The sequence below is a fragment of the Amblyomma mixtum genome, chromosome 8, assembly GCF_055824585.1.
Source record: "Amblyomma mixtum isolate Tamu chromosome 8, ASM5582458v1, whole genome shotgun sequence".
NCBI classification, from domain to species: Eukaryota; Metazoa; Arthropoda; class Arachnida; order Ixodida; family Ixodidae; genus Amblyomma; species Amblyomma mixtum.
The window spans coordinates 39650147-39670594 of NC_143019.1; the positions used below are offsets into that span (position 1 = coordinate 39650147).

General features: G+C 43.7%; 1 protein-coding gene across 1 annotated transcript; it reads right to left on the reverse strand.

Moving 5' to 3' along the window:
- Window positions 1-1810: 1810 nt before the first annotated feature.
- LOC149332155 (calcium-independent protein kinase C-like) lies at window positions 1811-20137 on the reverse strand. The gene is made up of 9 exons (XM_089557099.1): window positions 19413-20137; window positions 17443-17494; window positions 15057-15222; window positions 13318-13349; window positions 11989-12071; window positions 10245-10377; window positions 8708-8844; window positions 7227-7269; window positions 1811-3759 (listed from the first exon to the last, which is right to left on the reverse strand). Exons 1-8 carry the CDS (start codon window positions 19899-19901, stop codon window positions 7231-7233), a joined length of 1131 nt encoding a protein of 376 aa, XP_089413225.1. The 5' UTR covers window positions 19902-20137; the 3' UTR covers window positions 1811-3759; window positions 7227-7230.
- Window positions 20138-20448: the final 311 nt, after the last annotated feature.

Consider the following 20448-nt stretch of genomic DNA (forward strand, 5'->3'; position numbering starts at 1 on the left):
AAATTCTCAAAAAAGTGCTGCAGTTGCCCTTTAAACGCTACTGGGCGCGAACTCCACCACTGGTGCGAACGGCACTCTCGAGCGCCGATCTCGCGCCGCAAGGGGGACTACGTGACCCCTCTTGCTGCGGAAGGAGAAGGTGCTGGGTGCTCCTAGGGGTGTTCTAAAATATGCAGGTTGTATTATTGCGGTTAATTTACCATGTTAGCGAGTGCCGGCATTGCACATTGTGGTCATGTGTCGTAGGAGCTTATAATTGCCTCAATGCCAGATGCATGCGACAGAACTCGGTGCAATCTCCGATTTTGATCCAAAAGGTTGGAAGCTGCGAGAAACATGGTTAAGCTAAGAATGGTCAAAAAGTGAGTTCACTGTCGTGTGTGCAGCAAGCATTGCAGGGAGCAAGAATTCATTAATGAAAGCATCACTAAACTGCGAATAAGTAGCAGCCGACGTTGATGGGGCTGGCTGAAACGCCCCTTCAACGTTTAAGCATTTAACGATTCCTGTGTCGTGCCAAACCTTCTGTCCACACTACCCTACTCTTATATAGTTCAACGAGGCAATCGAACTGCGTCGCACCCGCCAGCACAAACCTAAACCCACTAGCCTGCATTTGATTTGCACTGCCTCATCACTTTGTACAGCTCTGTACCTGCCATGTACAAGTTCAGTGACCTAGTGAACACTCACCTCTACTGGCGTAGCAGTTTCGGTGTTGTCCATAACAGCGGCAACATATGCACTGATTGACAGCTGGGGAGCATTGGTCGCTGCATTGTTTTTGCTGTGGATAAAATTCTCCCGTGTCACTCTGCGACAGCTCGTTCACTCGGCGAGGTGCTTTATTGCCTAAAGGACATTTAATGTGACAGACGGACTGTAAACATGAGCACAAAGCCATAAACGCGAGAACTAAATGGCCCGAGACGCATTCCAGACACGTTATCACCGATCCCAGCGCTGCCGAGAGGTGGCGCCACGGTGTACTCGCGCGACCTCTGCCTTCTCCCTCACACTTCTCCTCTAGCTCGATGGCTCCGGTGCGCGCACTAGTTCCTCTGGCTCCCATAGGGGCGCTATTGCAGCGCGCCCCCTCTCCGTCTTGCACTCCTTCACTACGATTTCAAAGAATTGAAAAACATGCCAGTCTCTCTCACACTCGTGCTATGGCTTGCACAGCAGTGCACAGAGGGTGCCACAAATCCATGGCGCACGTGCTAGTTTGCGTCACTGTGCAAAGAGGGCACCACGAGGTAGTGCACTTACGAAATCGGAGCCTACATGCTCACGCAATCCCCTCCGCATTATTCGCATCGATCCCTCAAGAATTTTTGCACCTCGCAATCGAAAACTATGAGGGAGAGCTGGCGGTAGAACTTTACCAAGCCACTGGGAAGAGATCCAAGCACTTGGCGAGCAAAAACTATATGAACGAAAATACTAGGGGGGAGGTCATGTAGTGTGATAACACTGCAGAACCCCATTCATGTCATGTACACCGTATGCCAGCCTCCCGTGAGAGCATATCACACACAACTTTGTGGAGACAAATAGCAGCACGAGAAATATTCTGAAATCATGCTTGTGCAGATAGTATATTCCTCCAATTATATTACGATGAGCTTGGAAGCCAGACAGAAATAGCCAAATTGGCAAGCTTCAATGGAGGTCATCTAGGGAGAAAGAGGAGGTTCTTAGTCAACATGCGAAGGCTGACTGCATGATGTCAAGCCCGATTCTCCCATTCATTCCTTCCTGCATGTTGTTGACCATTGACCACAACACCAGTTAGCCACAATAAAGACAATGATGATGACAATAATAGTGTTTATTGAAAGCAAAAGTCGCACACATTTACTATCCAAGAACTTCTATGAGCTGCAAACATCACAGCACTAAACAAGGAACTTACTTGTGACCATAATATAAAAAAAAGGTAATGGGAGGTGGGGATCACATTGGTAGCCACAAATAAGCAACTGAAGGGAAAAAAAAAACATGCAGGAACTGAAAACAAGCTAAGTGAAGTTCAATGAACGGAATTTTTTTTTTTTTTCTGACACAGGTATAATAATAACACAAGCTCAAAGGTACAACTTCTACCAAAACAATTGTTGCAAAATCAAAGAAACATACTTATCTACACTCAAAAAATGTCCTACATTACTTTAATCTACTGCTAAAGAAGTAATGCTTCAAAACAAAAACTGCTGCTCCATTCTAAAGCAACCTATGATCTACAAGATGCACCCTAAGCATGCCCACTATGTATAAACCTCACCAGATATATACCAGCAGCTTCTGGGCTGCACAGCCTGCACCTTCATAGCAGTAGAACTGTTTGTTTTTGTTCCAGTCCTAGCTAGAAAGAAAGCTTGTGGGGGGAAATGTGATGACACGTTAGTGGAACCTGAAGGCAACACAAGAAACGGTTCGCATGTGAAGTGTTTATTACTGCCTTTCTCCATGCATTTAAAGATCCATAAATGCGAAGTGAAATGCAAAGTAAGTGATAATCATAGCTTGCACGTTCGGTATCACCGTGGCAAGTGGCATAACGATGGTCCTGCTGCAAGGATAGACGCTGTCGTTAGACTGCTCAAATTAATTTCCTTGTCCCTTCCTAGAAAACCAAGCAGGACCCTGACCACTTTCAGTCAGCAATTTTATTACTGCATGTTTCAAAGCACTGTCCAGAAAATTTTTACCTATGAGAAATTTTTTTTTTTTAAATGCGGAGTTGCGGCCTTTTTGGAGACTTAGTAATTAGCTCTATGCTTGCTCTGTACTCCCTTGACACTCACCCTCGTGCCAAACTCTTGGTGCCTGAAAGTTGCGAGCCAGTTGTCCTGAGGAACCTGCGACATTTTCTCACGATTGCATAAGTTACAATGTTTATTGCAGCCAGTAACTGCACTCCGGCTGAAAGCAGCACCACTGATGTCACTAGCGGTTCAGGAGAAGAATTTCACTGCCAGCAAAGACAGCATGTTCTGCCTCTATTTGCTTTACTTTTGTTATGCACACAAATTACTCTCCCCTTTTTGTCTGTGACATCTATATGTGTAATAACCCGCCATAGTGGCTCAGTGGTTATGGCCCTCGGCTGCTGACCCGAAAGATGCGGATTCGATCCCGGCTGCGGCGGCTGAATTTTGATGAAGGCGAAATTGCAGAAGCCCATGTACTGTGCGATGTCAGTGCACATTAAAGAACCCCAGGTGGTCGAAATATCCGGAGCCCTTCACTACAGCGTCCTTCATAGCCTAAGTTGCTTCAGGATGTTAACCCCCAATAAACCAATCTATATGTGTAATGTTTGCCAGCACTGCTACCCGCTACAAAAACTTTGTAAAATCATTGTATTGTTGCTCTCGCTAAAGATGCCAGAGACACGTTACTGCTTTCAGCAGTGATGGACACAAATGCTGCCATACTTGAGAGAGTCGCACATCCCTGCAATTGAATTTCTACGCTGCCTGCCTCAGTAACAACCTGATCGAAATGATCATGACCATGCGCCATACACATTGGATTGGCTGTATTCATCCAGTGCACAAACCCGTCTGCAGGCTACTATAATGTGCAGTTTGGGAGAACATCTCATTCCTGCAAGACATAAAAATAAAGTGCACAACAAAAATGGATTGATGCAGGGACCTTATTACAAGCAGGCTTGCTTGCTTCACAAAAGTGCGGTGACTTCTCGCTGCCGCATCTCACCCAACGCCTTGCCTGCTCAGCAATGTGGCGTACCTGCAGCCCATTGAGGAAGCTTTACCAGAACCATTTGCACGCAACTTCCCCCAACAAGAACTTACACAGCACAGAAATGGCCACAATGACAATGTCTCTTGCATATTAATCTACCAATTAACAATTGTACTAGTGCATTCAGAAAAGGGAGAAACTAACCCAAATTTTAATTTCTTTCTCTGTCTACAATAAGTGGCAACTTACTTCGGTAGTCTCATCTTGTGCCATTAAGCAAAGCTCATCAGCCAGTCAATAAGAGGTTTTCTTAGTGCCTCCTCTAGAATAAAACTTAACTTCTTAGAGAAAACACTTTTCAACTTCTCTCACTCAGTTAATTTACTGCTCTATCGTAAGCAATACAAGCCAAATAATATGGTCCTTTGTTTTAGCACTCCGTAGTTGGACTTAGTTTTAATGCATATCAGCAGACAACGATGTGATGACAAACATGACAATATTATTTGGCACCTTATCTCTGTGACAACATACCAACTAGCACATGTCAAACACCAACTAGCAGAAGCCATTTAGATTGCTTGTTCCCAACTGGCTGCAATTTCTTCATGTTGGCTAGACTGGTTTCAGAAGAAAATGCAGCTTAAGACAAGTTTACAATACTTTGGCCATTAAATAATGCCTAGGATCAGCTGTTGTTAATACATCAGCATATTTTAGGACTGCGCACAAAGGTGTGCCTGCTTACAGTACCGCTGTGCGCTGCATCTGGCAAAATGTATCTCAGATCTAAACAAGTACTTGTTACTAAATCGAGTAGTGCTTGTAACTGAAAACTATAGAAGAGTAAACCCTCAACAAAGCTTTCTGGAGCAGCCGTTGCATAAATAAATTTAAAAGATAGGTTGGGATAGAGTTGGAAACAGCTGACCCAGCTTGGACATGCTGGCAACGACATGATGAAATCTGATGAAATAAAATACTTTCACTTTCTATCAATCTGCATGTATTTCTCTGGCCTGAGTTGACATGTGCATTTTAACAATGTATGTAACGCCTTGCTATAACTCGAGGCCTAATTTTACATGCAAGCTATGAATGTGCATGACCTTTGCAGCCTTCACCAACTTTCCAGCTTTAGTCCCCAGAAATTTTCTTAGCCATTATAAAATTAATTTTATCTACGGTGCTGCGTATCTGGCCTTGTCTTCCTGCGTGGCTCAGTAGTGTATGTCTGTAGGTTGAATAAAAGCTCAAGCTACAAACAGACCAGCTCTTCTAATGAATTTTTTCCCAACAGACTCTGATAAAAAAGCACTCATCTGCACAATGAACAAGTTAGAGTGCCAGACTAATGCTTAAAGGGACAGTGAGGAGAGCACTATTAATATTTTTTTTTATAGAAAAATACGATAGTTTGGCATGTCATGGCTTTGTTGCCATTTGGCTGGCAGCTAAAGATACATTTATTTCTAAGAAATTTGGATTCGAAGTTGAAAAAGTTTTTCCCGCCGCTCTGATTCAAACCTGGGATTCTCCTATGACGACACAGGACTAAGTGATGTGAAACATGACATGAACATGACGTAACGCAGACTCCGTGATTTCTGGCGGCCAGCAGTGCGGCCTAGCAGCAGCCAAAAAGAAAGCTACCGCCGGCCGCACGTTGAAGGCATCTATCGGCTATTGCGGCCGTCGCTACAGTCGCTTCGCTTACATTTGCACTGACATTTTGCCAGCGTTACGATGGATCTCGTTCTCGAAGTCGTCAACAAAGTTCTAGCAAATAGACATCTTTAGCATACCGTGTACCTTGTTACCGCTAGCGAAATATCGGGAGCCCCCCTAACGCCGGTGAGCAGGCGCTGATTGGTCCCGATGCTTCAGGCGCATGCGTAGCTGCCGGGCACGTGGCGCCATCTGGCGACATCAAGGAGATTTGCACATGCATTGGCTTGGCCTCAGTGATTTGTGGCTTCTCGGGTCCTAGTGTTACTAGAAGCATTGGTTCTAGCAACACTGTCTTGTCCTATGATGTCATCACGCTTGTACTTGCGAGTTTGGCCTGTGGCGGCGATACCTGTATTTTGGTTCTTGCTCTTTTCTACGTTACAAGAGCTTTGTTGTCAGTATGAGTGGCGTTTTTGTAATCAGGAGCTGGTATTCTGCCGATACAAGCCAGCTTCAATTTCTCCTCAGTGTCCCTTTAATATGCAGCACTTTGCGCCTGCAGGAGCTTATAAATTCCAATAGCTCCATAGCATTATTTGGCAGGAGCATTTTCCGAAAATGAAAAACCCTAAATACGGCTGTCCCTGAAGTCTAAAACCTGCGAACAAGCCAAACTAACAGCCTCCTGTGCTGTGCTATTGTGAATATGAAGGTTGCTGTTTGAACTAAGCAATGTCACGTGTAGGCAGGAACATTGCTTCAGTGGGAACCAGTTAAATTCCAGGCTCTTTGTACCACAAGCATATGTGCATGGGATGAATTAAAATGCTTCTTGTGTTGTTAACTAATACTTCGCAAAGGGTTACGATAAAGGCAAATGCAGCCAGGAACAGAGATGTGCAGACTGCAGTCTTGCATCGGGAAGGTGCAGTCTCCCCGGCTCTATACGCTCATTGTGAGAAAATTTACATTTTTCAAAAAATCTGTGGGCTGCAAACTTACAGTACCGTATTTACTCGCATAATGAACCCACCACCCGTCTTTATTTTTGAATTTATCTTCACAGCGTTAGCTTTTCTTAGCACATTCCTCAGTTTCATGTCCACAACGCAGACACCGGCAGCGTGCCAAGATGCTACGTGCCGACCGATAACATTGTGGCGTGTTTATTTGCCGGGAGGAGCTTCTAAAGGGGGGGGCTTGCTCAGCGCATTGCTGTACGCCCAGCCATGCCAGTGTCTGTTAGAAAGCTGACGAGCACTGAGCATTGGAGAGGAATGCAGCAGTTTAAACCAGAACAGTGTAAAATATCCTCTGTACTGAAATGCTATGGAGAAAGCAGGACCTTCAGACATCCAAGCGATCTGGCGAGCTCAAGATCGGGAGCAAAAATGCATAGCCCCTCTCACACCTCAGCTAATGTCTAAACATTCGTATTACACACTCGTAACCATAAAAAATGCACACCTGACCTTCAGGGCTGATGTTGGCTTTAATTCGCCGCAAATGGCCGGCGCCATCAACTATCCAAAAATCCTTGGATCACGCCATGATGCAGCAAACACCATTCAAAGTGAACAATGTTAACACCAGCAACATGAACGCGACTGACCGTATGCTTTTGTTGATGATTGATGGCCAGGAGTATATGAAATTTCGACTCTCATGAAAAAATCAGTGGAAAATTATTATCCCCACGTAATGAGCCCTCCCCCAAACTGATGTCAACGTTTCGGGAAAAAAAAGTGGGTTCGTCACGCGAGTAAATATGGTTATTCTGTGCACATAATGGCGCTCAGAGAGGTGCCAACAAGAAGGAAGACATAAATATGCATACATACCTTATCATATCTCTCTTGCATACGGGATATTCCTGGACGGAAACTAGACAATGCAGGGTTGAGGCAGAATAAAAAATAAAGGCACAAATGATAAATTAGCAGCCAAGCACACACACAAAAAAGAAATGATTTTTGTTTCTTTACATACAAAAACCATGTATACACAGAGATTTCAAAGAATGAGACAATGCGAAGAATGCCAATGAAAAACCTTAAAAGAAAATTCCTGTTCATAATTTTTCAGGCCATGAAACCTCACTTCATATGGTTGGAAAACTATTCACCCTAGAGGCATCTTTCATGACACCATGTGCATGTAACGAGGTTAACTACTTCTTTTTACAATCAAGAGAGTAGTCAGTCACCATGCCCCAAGCATCATGCGATACCTTCCAATTCCCACAGGGCGCCGGAATTTCATGAAAATGTGAGGAAATTCAACTTCCACAGATCCTTATGAACTTTCTGATCAACACAGAGGAACCGAACACTGTTCTTCTTCGTCTACATATTCTACCCACTCTATGCATTATTGACCTCAAAGTGTTTAGGATCTAACAGCCAGGAAGCAACGCCTTTCGTGATTTTTTTTTTGGCAAGCTCTGCGGCAATACTACCATATTTTCCGGTGTATAAGACGCACCCTTGTATAAGACGCACCTGCCATATATGCAGGCTGTCACTGAAAAAGTTGGTATATAAGATGCACCTGTGTATAAGACGCACCCCAATTTAACCAGTTAGGCTAGTGAGGCTTAATTAAACATGCTTGTGTGACCATCGTGAAATGCACCGTACCTGTGAGAAGTTCTTAAGCAATGCTAAGTGATTGAAAAAGGCAACACTCATGCCATACCCGCCCACGTTTTAGCAAAAAAAAAAACGAAAGAACTTTTCTTATATCCATAACATTTTATTTTTACTTAAAACCTTCGAAGTCTTCATCTTCGGATGCACTGTCAAAAAGTTTGCCCGTTTCTGGAGGCAATGCAGCTGAAACATTCTTTTTGCACTACGCACATACTACATACACATAGCAAACAAAGTTGCAAAGGGTGACTACAAAAACAATGCCAGCTTGTCTTGGCTTGTCTTGACAATGGCGAGAAGCGTGATTGTCGCCATCTTTTGGCATTTCACATTACTTTTGCTTGGGGCCCACAAAACGGCAGCGCGTTTATGATCCCGGAAGTCATCATCCCCGCTGTTTCATGATAAAGTTCACGTAAAAAAGTTGCGCACGGCGGCCGTCGTATTATAGCCGTGTTACAACCGCGTTATTAGTAGCGATAATTTCTGGTGAAAAAAGCTTGAACATGAACCTGAGTAATTTCTAAACTCGCAAAAAAAAACCCGAAAAATTTGCATATAAGACGCACCCTTGTATAGGACGCACCAGTAAGATTTTTGAAAAAAAAAGCCGCGTCTTATACACCGGAAAATACGGTATATTCCTCTCTAGCCTGTATCAGAGTTCTCACCTTTTTCTTCTTTCGTTCAGCCAGCGCGTCACCAGAAATGCCCATGGCACTGAGGACCTCTGCCATTTCCACCGCATTGATGCCGCAGTTGTTGGCAACATTTTTCTGGCAACGCTTGTGTGCATTAATGTTGCAGGCTGTGTAAAAGAAAAACAGAACAGTAAACACAATGCCTACTGCATAAATTCTATCTTGCAATAGTACTACAGTGACGAAAAAATTTCTAAGTACAGCGTTCATTTTACCCGCGCCGGCAGGCATATGGAAGACATATGGCTGCCACAACCCAGTGTTGCCAGAACAGGTGGAACGAGCTTTTACAAGTAATCTGCACCCTTCCAACACTTTTAGGGTGTCCTCTAGGACCTACATAAGTGCACAAGGGGCTGCTTAAATGAGATTCAAAAATTCAAATTTCCTCTTTATTGTTAGCGTTATTTCCCAATGTCATCGATTTCAGCTGTGCCAACTATACCAGCTTTTAAATCATCACCTAAAACAACACGCTGTGAAGGCAGATATGAAGGGCATCACAAGGTGATTACCGAGCAGCAGCAATATACGTTCCATATCTGGAGGTGTGGAAAAGAGGAAAGTGGCACTCTGTCAAAGCTTCTTGTGACTATAAGTAGTACTAAAGACAACATAGAACATCCTGAGGACATCCTCACCCCATTTGAATGTTCTCATCTCAAAGTAAACAACCTAAGCACGCAATTAGTACACTGAATACATTCTTAATAGGAGATCCTTGGTTTTTAGCTGGCTGGATCCAGAGGTTTCTCATCGGACATCCCAAAAACGTCCAGCTGCAGACATAACTGAGTTAAACTCATATCCAACCAGTTCAAGTTCACAAAAACCTGTTTATGTTGAAATAACTAAGTTTATTCAAAGGGGATGTACCCACAAGGGTGCTATAACATAAAAGAGCACAAGGACAGTCTATATGGAGCACAAATACATTCAAAAACTAGAAGGTTATACAGCTGTTGCCGTAGCTCAGTTGGTAAAGCACCATACATGACAAGCGGAGGTCACTGGTTCGGATCCCACTGATGGCACGTGGTTGTCTTGTCTACTACTTTGTTAAGTTACCTTTCATCTAAAAATGCTACTAATTTCCCACTTTAGTGACCACCACCGTAAAAAAAAAATTATTTTATGCTTTCCTTCTTTTCAACAGCAGTAGGCTTCTTTCAAATGTATATATTATAATGTATATCATGCAGTATATAACTAAAACAAAAAAAGTTGCACAATTTTAGTCAATGTTGCCTTGAACAATGCCCAATGAAGTCGATTCTGAATTTTAAATGGTTGCTCTAATATCCCTACACTATACTGTAGAGGCCTTTAGGGGCATGTTTCACGGTGTTTAAACACATCCTGAAGCCGAACAAGTGGACTGCATTACAACATCTATAGGCTGACACAGTAATAACAAATGTGTGTCCTGAGAAAGTATTCGTCATCCGTGCACACTGCTCAAGTCATAGCATGGCTGTGCAATTGAACTCTACAATAACCTGCGTACCTTTGCAGTGGAGGCCCTGTCGGAAAAGGCCGTAAAGCAATGAGCCACAGTGGTCACAGAAGGTTGGTCGCGTGAAGGTCTGTGCAATGAACCGGTGTGGCACGTTGATGTTAAACCGGCTGCTCGCTGCACACTGAAATGTAGTGGAAACAAGCAGGGCAATGCATATATGGGATTCTACTGCAGATATTTTGCAGGAACAACTGCTTTGTTGTCAACTGTTCTAGGCATGCCAGCCTTCAAGACTTTATTTCAACACGTATTATTTTTTCACTTAAGTCAATCTTGTCGCGAGGCCAGCTACATTAGTTAGCATTTCTGATCACATTCAAATTTATTCATTACCGTACCAGAAGCAGGCAATGCAAAGTAGTGCTTTACATAGCCAGGGTCACAGAAGCTGCAGTTAAAGATAACTTATGAGGGCAATGAGTGAAGGTTAAAGAATTTGCATCTTTTTCGTGCAATCACAATGCAAATGTCCATTGCACATTTTGCAATGCACTTGTCTGCTGTGCATTGCACACCCTTCCTTCCCCAGGTAAAACCCGGTTTCAACCGATCCCTACAACTTGAACAGATTTCTTTAAAACGGTTAATTCTCATTTATACCTGAAAACTGGCTTCAGTAGAATGTAGTTTTACAGCACAAAGTTAAAGACATCGCACAAAAACTAGAGAACGCCTTGTAGTTAATTTAGAGCAGTGCTTTCGGCAATTTTCTTTTCTGGTTTTATTCATGACATGGCTTAATCTGGGAATGCGTTTCAAAAAGAATGCTTTTCAAATGAGAGGCCAGAACACTAGTACTGTCCAGACATCTCATTGGGATCACTGTATAGAGTGCGACCCACTAACGACGTCCTTCTCCAAGGATATTGTGCATTTAAAAAGAAAGCTGTGAGGCTGAATCAAAATGCTGGCAGTGTTTGTACAAAGGCTCTTAAGAAGGTCCAGCGCAGACGCGAATATGCTGACCACTGGGATGCCAACGGAAGAGACGAAATAGATGCAACTGTGAAAACGGTAAAAGATATCAGATTCATTAAACAGTTTCTTTGCACAACATACCGTTTGTAAAAGTGACCCATTAAAAATAAAATGAGCGCACTAAATTTTCTTTAATCACATGCACAGGCCCCTGCATGAAGAAAACAAACACCAGTCCGTGACTGATTGCACACACTAGATTGCCAACAAACACTCACTCTTGCCTTATAACTGACAAATGATACCATATGCATCTAAGTAACTGGCTTACTTTTCTTCGGTTTATGGTTTATGGGGGTTTTACGTCCCAAAGCGACTGAGGCTATGAGAGACGCCGTAGTGGAGGGCTCCGGAAATTTCGACCACCTGGAGTTCTTTAACGTGCACTGACATCGCACAGTACACGGGCCTCTAGAATTTCTCCTCCAAAGAAATTCCAGCCGCCGCGGCCAGGATTGAACCCGCGTCTTTTGGGTCAGCAGCCGAGCACCATAACCACTGAGCCACCGCGGCGGCGTTTACTTTTCTTCGTCTGGGTGAGTCCTCTTCGACCTTTTATCGAAATGCTGGCAAGCACCCTGAGGTTTTCCCTCCTTTGTTCACTATGTGATTATCAAGAACCATCTAACCATCTCTCTTACCATGCTTTACTTTTACTAAGAGCAGCATCAGTCAATGTAAGCAGCACTAGCACTGGAGGCAGAAAATATACAAGTTTTTGGTAGCTACAGAACAACTTCCACGTGCCACTGACCTCATCGTCACTGTTTCCTTTCATGTTTGGGCATTTGGTGACAACGTCCTGATGACATCGCTTGTGGACCACACATGTGCACACTGTACATAAAAACAAAAAGAAGAGTCCATGCTAGTCCCTGCAGGTCAGTGCGAAATGACGGAATAGCTGCATGACTTTGCATAACAGCAAGGAGGAAGAAGAAGAAAGCATAGAAACAACAGGTCATCAGTCCTCGCCCTTTGTGGCTTCTACCAGAAAAACAAACACTCCCTGCCGGAGCGCATCTATACAGCAGCATTCCAAACTTCGCCACAGTATGTGTGAACAAAGCTCTTGTACAAAACAGGATCTCAAGAAGGACGCACTAGGTGTGTTATCACGAGTGTCCTAAACTGATGTCCGTCAGTCTTTAAAAAAAGCCAACTCTTCCGAGCGATACTACAGAGTACCTCGATCTTAATCCAATTCAGAGACGACCAAATTGAAATATATATTGGGCAGGAAAAATCTCCAGGACATGTGATCCACAATCAGAGTCGAAAGCCGATACTCTGTTATTAGCCAGTGGCTCAGGAACACACTTATAGCGGCGAAAGATGGACTCGCCCGCTTTACTAAAGTACGGTTGTAAAATGAGGTCATGGCTGACAGAAGTGGCACCTCTGTGTAAAGGTTGCTCTCTGTACATCCTGGAGACCTTCGTGTTCGATAATACGTGCTATCGCTTGTTTTAATGAAAAAAATTCGCTGTGGCTTAGCTTGGTTAAGCCTGGTAATTGCGAAAGCAATATCCGTACCTACGCCATGGTTCAGCTGGTGGTGGTGCTTGTGGTTAGACTTGTGGTGATGCATCGGTTATACAATACAATCTAATCCAATCCAATCTAATACAATCTAATTTAATCTAATCTAATCCAAACCAATCCAATCCCATCCATTCAAATCCAATCCAATTCAATCCAATCCTATCCAATGTAATCTAATCTAATGTAATCTAATCCAATCCAGTCCAATCTAATCTAATCCAATGTAATGCAATCAAGGTCAAATGAAGGTCTATGGTGGTCACCGCCGCGGCGCGATGGTGGCCACCGGCCGCGGCACGATGGTGGTCACCGGCCGCGGCACAAAACGGCGTGAAAGTGCAAGTAGTATTGCTTTCGCAATAAAAGGTGTAATAACAAGCTTCGCTCACTGGTAGTTGAACATGCAGCGGTCGTAAATGTAATGGTTTCAGCCCCCCATTGCATGCTGGTCTAGATTAATTTTCAGACACTGGTTTTTAGAGAATGAAACTACTGGAAAAAAAGACGAATTTCAAAGAAGTTGGAGCTGCATGCTTACCCTGACACTGGTAGCCTTGCTTGCCAAAACCCCTGGAGAAAGACACAGAAAAGGTCATTTCTCTGAAGAGGTCCTTGACAATGTTTTATTGCCCTAAACCTATGTACTAAAATATTGGACATAATAACATGATATGGATTTGATGACACCACGGCTGCTTGGCAAGATGACAGACATGCATGCAACTCTCCTATCGCAACCCGTACAGAGGCATTAAGGGGGGACACTGGTCTTGAAAAAAAAATTTTATTAATTTATTCATAGTTATGAAATTTTCAGGGCACATGTATTTCTGTGCGCTGATTCTAGATATGTCATTTAATTTCATGTAAAACAATTCCTTGAGCACTTATGCACTCTTTATGCAAGTATTTTGCGGAGAGTTTTGAAAGAAATTTGCAGCAGGAAACTCGCTGAAATGTATGCCACTGGGTTCTCTTGACACCAAGGAATACAATAAGGGAAAAATTATCATCCTGGCTCTCATAGAACTTGAGTAATAGGGTACTGAAGCTGCCACTTCACACACAGGAATACACATTTTCCTTTTCATTTCTGAAGCGACAATTTCAAAACTCTGTAACTTAAGTTCTATGATAGGCAGGAAGACAATTTCACCCTTACTGTATTCCTTGGTGTCAAGAGAACCCAATGGCATACATTTCAGCGAGTTTCCCGACGCAAATTTTCTTCAAAACTCTCCGCAAAATACTAGCAAAAAATGTGCATAAGTGCTGAAGGAATTGCTTTACATGAAATTAAATGACATATTTAGAATCAACACACAAAAATACATATTCCCTGAAGATTTCGTAACTGTGACTTCATTAATAAAAATTTTTTTCAAGACCAGTGTCCCCCCTTAAATAGTAACTTCAATGGTGCATTTAACATTTTGATATAACAATCACATTATACTGCTCAAGGCTTTAAGGGAGTGTCTAGGATCTAACAAGCAGTAAAAGCAAAACTCGTGTGAACACATTGAATATACTATAAATCAGCAACTGCATACTGCTGCACCTTATGTGTAATGCCTGAAATGACTGAAAACAAGTTCAACATTTTTTTTTTGCTCAGCAAGTACAGTGCAGATATTAACAGCCTGGTAATATTTCTGTTGTTTCAAACACACTTCTGACAGTAGAAATAAGTCCAGCTGAGTTCACAAAATGGGCTACCGTATATATGCAACATGCACCAAAACAAAACACTGAGCGGCTCTGCAGTATGTCATAGATGATAGCAGCGAAAGCATTTACCTCAAGTAAAGGCTTCGTTGAAATGCATGCAGTTTAAGAAGCCTCTGGTGACTCAGGCTATGAGAGACGACGGAGCCCTTCATTACGATGTCTCTCATAGCCTGAGTCACTTTGGGATGTTAAACCTTGTAAACCAAACCAAACCAGAGTTTACAGTTTAAGACAAGACTCATTGTGAAATGCATGTCAGCACATGAAGAAAGGCTACCCAAGAGGAAGGACTGTAACTTCAGCTTTCCAAAATTGGCCACACTGGCACTAACCCCTTAACAGACAGTGGTTTCTGGCTTATGTTAAGTCCAGCTCATCATGTGTTTTGTGGCTTTCCATGTCCGGTTTACAGTAAGTAGGACTCGTCTGGTGCAGTATTTTGTTCAGCCGAAAGATTATGGTATGGGTCCTGAAAGACCATTTTGGTGCGCATTTCGTCAGAAGAAAATGTCCACTGGGGCCCAATTAAGAAGCACCAAGCCGTACCAGATGAATCCGTGGCAGTGGGAACAGAAGCTGGGCTGCCGCAACAGGGTGGCCATGAACTTGTGCCCGTTCACCTGGTGGACCTTAGGCCGCATGGCTCCACTGGGCTGGATCAGGCTCTGCCGTTCTCTGCACTCATGTTGCTCCTCTTCCGCCACATTCTCCTCTGTGCAGCATTAACATATCAGACAAGCAACACTGATAAAAGCATAAAAGAATTCGCTGCAAAGGGTGTCTATCTGTATAAAAGCCACGTGGGTAGGTGAGCGAGTGAAGAAGTAAGTGAGTGAATGAGTGATTGAATTGGAGAGTAATAGAGTAAGCAAGTGAGCGACTTTCTGCAAGTGTGACCGAATGACATCAGGGACTCCTGAACTGTTTTTTTTAGTGGGGGGGCAAGAGTTCAAGTCTGCTTTGTTATTTATTTATTTCATTACCATCATCATGAGCCTGACTACATCCACTGCAATCCGCCGCGGTGGCTCAGCGGTTATGGTGCTCAGCTGCTGACCCGAAAGACGCGGGTTCGATCCCGGCCGCGGCGGTTGAATTTCTTTGGAGGAGAAATTCTAGAGGCCCGTGTACTGTGCGATGTCAGTGCACGTTAAAGAACCCCAGGTGGTCGAAATTTCCGGAGCCCTCCACTACGGCGCTCTCATAGCTTTAGTCGCTTTGGGACGCTAAAACCCCATAAACCAACCAACCAACATCCACTGCAGGGCAAAGACCTCTCCCATGTATCTCTAATTAACACCGTCCTTTGCCGGCCGCGGCCACTGTATCTCTGCAAACTTCTTAAACTCATCTGCCCACCTGACTTTCTGTTGCCCCCTGCTATGCTTACTTTCTCTTGGAATCCACTATGTTACCAATTTATTTATTTATTTCCTGCTTAATTTACACAATTTAAAACTGATTGAAATGGGTAGCATTATAGGTGTACACACATGGAGTGACCGACTGCTTTAAAAAGAGTTGTGCACCATCCATTTCAAATCTGCAAATCACGCTCATGAACAGGAGTGTGAAAGCCAATGTCTTGTTAGTACATGATTGGCTCACGTCACTCAAACGAAATGTTTTACGGCTGGCTACAAAGCCTAATGGCTTAGCCCCACTGTGCTTTAGATTGAAAGAGTTCTAGAATTGAAGCTTTTGTCAGAAATCCAATCTGAGCACAAGCAGTTGGAGACCTGGGGCGTGCTGCCCCCACGGCAGTTGTGGACGATGGAGCAAACAAAAGGATGCATTGAAGAACACAAGCTCTAAAAAGCGTGCCTTCCGAGGCAAGCCGTGCAAGTTTCCTGAACTGGAAGAAGAGCTGCTCTGCTATGTGATGGAAGAGCGGAACAACGGCTACGTGTTGACAACGGACATGCTGTGCGACTTCTTGTGGGATAAACATGCACCAGAGCACAGCACCAGCTTGGAGTCTGAAGACTCTGCGAGTGACGACTGAACATAGAATAAATGTCACTCATTCTCTGATTGGTATATTTTTATTTTTAAAAAAAGTTTTTTTTGTACATCACGTATATGGGCCGCACCCCGAAAATTGGCCCTTGAATCTGGAAAAAAAAGAGCAGCCCTTACACGCGTTTATATGGTACATTCCTCTTTTCTGGGCCAGCAGAAACTCATAACAAGCACTGTGACAAAGTACAGTATAGTACAACTTTATTGCGAAGACTTTAAAAAATTTCCCCGCCTCATCCGCTGGCTTGTTTGCAGTGAAACTGCACACGAGCTTGCGTATTATGGTAACTCTTTTTCTCGTAATAAGTTTGACAACGGCACTTAACTGGTTCGGTCACGCATGATGCAAGTCCGCGATTGTCTGTGCCGAGATTGAGGAACCGAAAGCCACAAACGCTGGGTTTTCGCCGAAGGGCGGTGATGACGGCATCAAAAGACCCATGCATGTTGCAATGCTCGCCTCGGCGCCTTTTGCGTTGCACTGCTTTCTTCTGCAGACAACAGAAGGCGCTACTAACATGGCATTTGTGGTTTTGGTTCTTCGATCTCTACGTAGACATTACGCGTCTGCAACATACGTGGCTGAAACAAGTAAGTACCACTGTCAAACTTGCTATGAGACAAAGATTACTACAATACACAAGCTCTGTGCACAGTTTCACTGCAAACAAGCCAATGGTTGAGGAAGGAAAATTTTTAAAAGTCTTCATGATAAAAATGCACGATCCTGTCTGTCTGGACTAGCAGGCTAGAGTGACAGTAATTTTGATGTTACCATAAGCCTATACAGTTAGGATGTCTTAATAATATTTCTCTAACTGCAAAGCAAAGTACCATTAGCTGGAAACTTAAATGTACACAATGAGGAAAACAAACGAAGAATGCCGATTTCTTAATGGAGCAGGCTTACCGGGTAACAGTTCGACGATGAAGTGAAGTTTTCCTGCTGGCTCAAGGTCAATCTGCAAATTGTGACATAATAACAGTTACTAATGTAGTAGATCAGGCTATCTGGCTGATACAGTACGAGGACAGGTGAAAAAGATGGACACAAACAAGAATAAATCAGCAACACCTTCTTCACCGATTCTGTTTACAGGGGCAAACAGAAAACAGGACGGAAGTTTATCGTCTCTGTTCTGTACTGATGTTTTATTGTACTGTGCCACAATTTTGACTGCACTTTAACTGCCATTATAAACTCGGCAACAATTTACGACTACTGATTTATTTTGTGCCAATGTTCCCAGAAAAGCATTTCAGCTCTTACAAAAAATTATATTAAGTTCCTACAGAAAGTCTTTAAGCCTTCTGAGAATATATTTACTTTGAATAAAAAAAGGTTGCATTGGTTACAAGTCAGCATTGTGCATGACTGTCCTCTCCTTGGCCATCATCATGCACAGTTATGTTGGGCGATAACCAGAATATGAATTTTTGGGTAGGTACATGTCAACAAATGCTAATGGGTAACCGCTGATGTCTATAGTTTGCAATTTTGGTATAAACCATGACTTTCCTGATATTGGAAAAAGTTTTTGCGGCACTGAAAAAGCTAACCCAAATAGCCCCCACCAGGGTGGATTCTTAACCCCAACATGAATCCGTTCACAATCAAGGTGGAGGCAGCACTAAATACTTGAAGCTTAATTTACTCGTTACATTACGAAGTCAAGGAAAATGTGAGCAGGTGTTGGAAAAGTCACTGCACATGCATGGTGGCTCCACTTTTGAGAAGTGATATTTATCTACTCACACTTCCGGTGTACTGTGCCAATGTGGAGTGAAACTTTTCGAATAATGAACCGAGATAAGTGTGGCTGTGTGGTGACAAAGGCTTAGCATGAGTGACTTCGTGGACTTATTCAAGCTGCAATTCTAAACAATATGTTCCTTTCTTCAGCAATCACAACTACTAATATTTTATTGTTACATATTAATTCAGAACATTTTCTGTTTCTCATTACCTGTGAATTACTGCATTTAAAAATAAAAGCAAACGACCAGAATGCCAAAAGGGCAAACATGCTAAGTAAATGCTGATAAAGACGTGATCAGAGTTCTGTGGCATAAAATAAGTGCTAATAAATGCCTGCCAGATTTGACAAAAAATAAATGCACAGTAATCAAATACACTAGGACACTGTTCCCAATGGACACTGAACATCCCCTGGACGTCCTGAAGACATCCTGAATGTCCCCAGGACGTCCAGAGGAGGTTCAGTGTCCACTGGGTTCCGACTGGTTTCTTGAGTGCATAGTCAGTGGAATGAATCTACAGCAGTCCTAGAAACAGTGCCCTACGTATCTATCAGAGAACTCTGTTTCTTTTTTAAATGTGTAAAGCAGTCTCTGAAACAGGTTTCATACAAGATATGCACAAACAAATGCAGCTTTAAATGCAAGTGCCTAACCATGCATGCAGCTTAACAGCTTAATGAAACTCGGAACTGGTTTTCATCCTTGAGAAATTAAAACAGGTCACGTAACACTGCTACTGGACATAAAAGCAATCAGTTCATTGATATGCATCAGAAGTGCCTCCGAGTCCAGAACAAACATCTGCAATAAATCCTCTCTCAAGGAATTGAACAAGTTATGTAGTGCGTGAGGTGTGTACGTACAATTCAGGTGTATTTTTGTTGGGTACGACGACTACTGTGTAACATGCAGTGGAAATTTTGCTACAGATTAAATTCGTAATACCATAACGGCACAGCATAAGTACGTGTAAATATTTATAATACTTACAAACAACTATATGATTAAATATTTGTGAAGACTAACATGTGTTAATCTTTTTCCGCAACGACACTTAATTACAGGAAGGTCGAAACATCACGAATTGCAGAAAATCGTCTAATTGAAGAACGCGCTCACCCAAACGTCTGTCTCGCCGCTGCCTTGCTCCTTGGTCAAATTAAGCAGCTCGTCGAAAGCGATGCTACAGTTGGCGACAAAGTCGTCAGAATGTATCGCGGAGTGAAACACGATGAATCCCAGGCTTCGAACTCCGTGCACTTCGGCCGCAAAGCATTCGTTCCAGACGGGCTTCAGAGTGCGCTGTCTCGTGCTGGAGCGACTCATGAACATATCATCCACGCTGACTGTCACGTACGGGTCTATTAGCACCTGCTCGACACTCGAGCAGAGCACATTAGCGTAGCGGGTAATTAAGTCTGTCGGCTGAAGATCCATCGCCTCGCATATTTTCAGCTTGACGGTGCCCGTAAACCTCGGCATCTCTAAAGCTTCCTCCGGAGAACCGCCGCTGTGCGAACCGGACGTCCTCGCGAGGCTGTCAACAGCCTCCACTGCGCAGATCGACTCGTCCGGCGCTCCGCAGCTCGTACTACTACGTTGGGCCATGAATGTGATAAAACCGCAGGCGCTACACTACACTACGCGCGGCCGTGACCCGACACCTACGCAGTGCCGCAGCGCGTATGGACAGGCCGCACCCACGGGCCACAGACCGCACAAAATAGCTACAGCGGTGTACTGTACGTCGATTCCCAGCCCTCAGCAACAGAGCAGCGGCCGCGCGGAGGGAAGCGTTGTTGAGCCGTTGCCAGTTGCGCAAGGTATGGCGCAAGGGCTCCGACGTCAGGTCGACGCCTCAATGGCCTCGACTCGCGTGCTGGGCACGTGGACGAAACTAAAGCCGTCGCCATGGTGACGGCGTCGAAACCCGCTTGACCTCCAACATGGCTCGCGAGATGTCACCGCCTGTAGTACGTACATGAGTACGTACGACCAGTAACTAAACTAACTAAACTTGACTGTTCCTAACAAGTTTCGTCTAGGCAGAGCTTGGAGCTGCCGTTCAGCTAGGGGGCTAGGGCCCCAAACCGGACGAAAAACGCGTTTTCTGCTGTGTGTTCACTTGTCGCTCTCTAGAGATGTCAGTATGTGC

Bases quoted from the DNA above. Each gene is read 5' to 3' on its own strand.
- LOC149332155 (XM_089557099.1), bottom strand. From the start codon at position 19,901: ATGGCCCAACGTAGTAGTACGAGCTGCGGAGCGCCGGACGAGTCGATC. The intron at 15,223-17,442 runs GTAAGCCTGCTC...AATGCTGCACAG, and splicing joins CATCGTCGAACTGTTACCCG to AGGAGAATGTGGCGGAAGAG. The intron at 13,350-15,056 runs GTACGGCTTGGT...GTCTTTCTCCAG, and splicing joins CACTGCCACGGATTCATCTG to GGGTTTTGGCAAGCAAGGCT.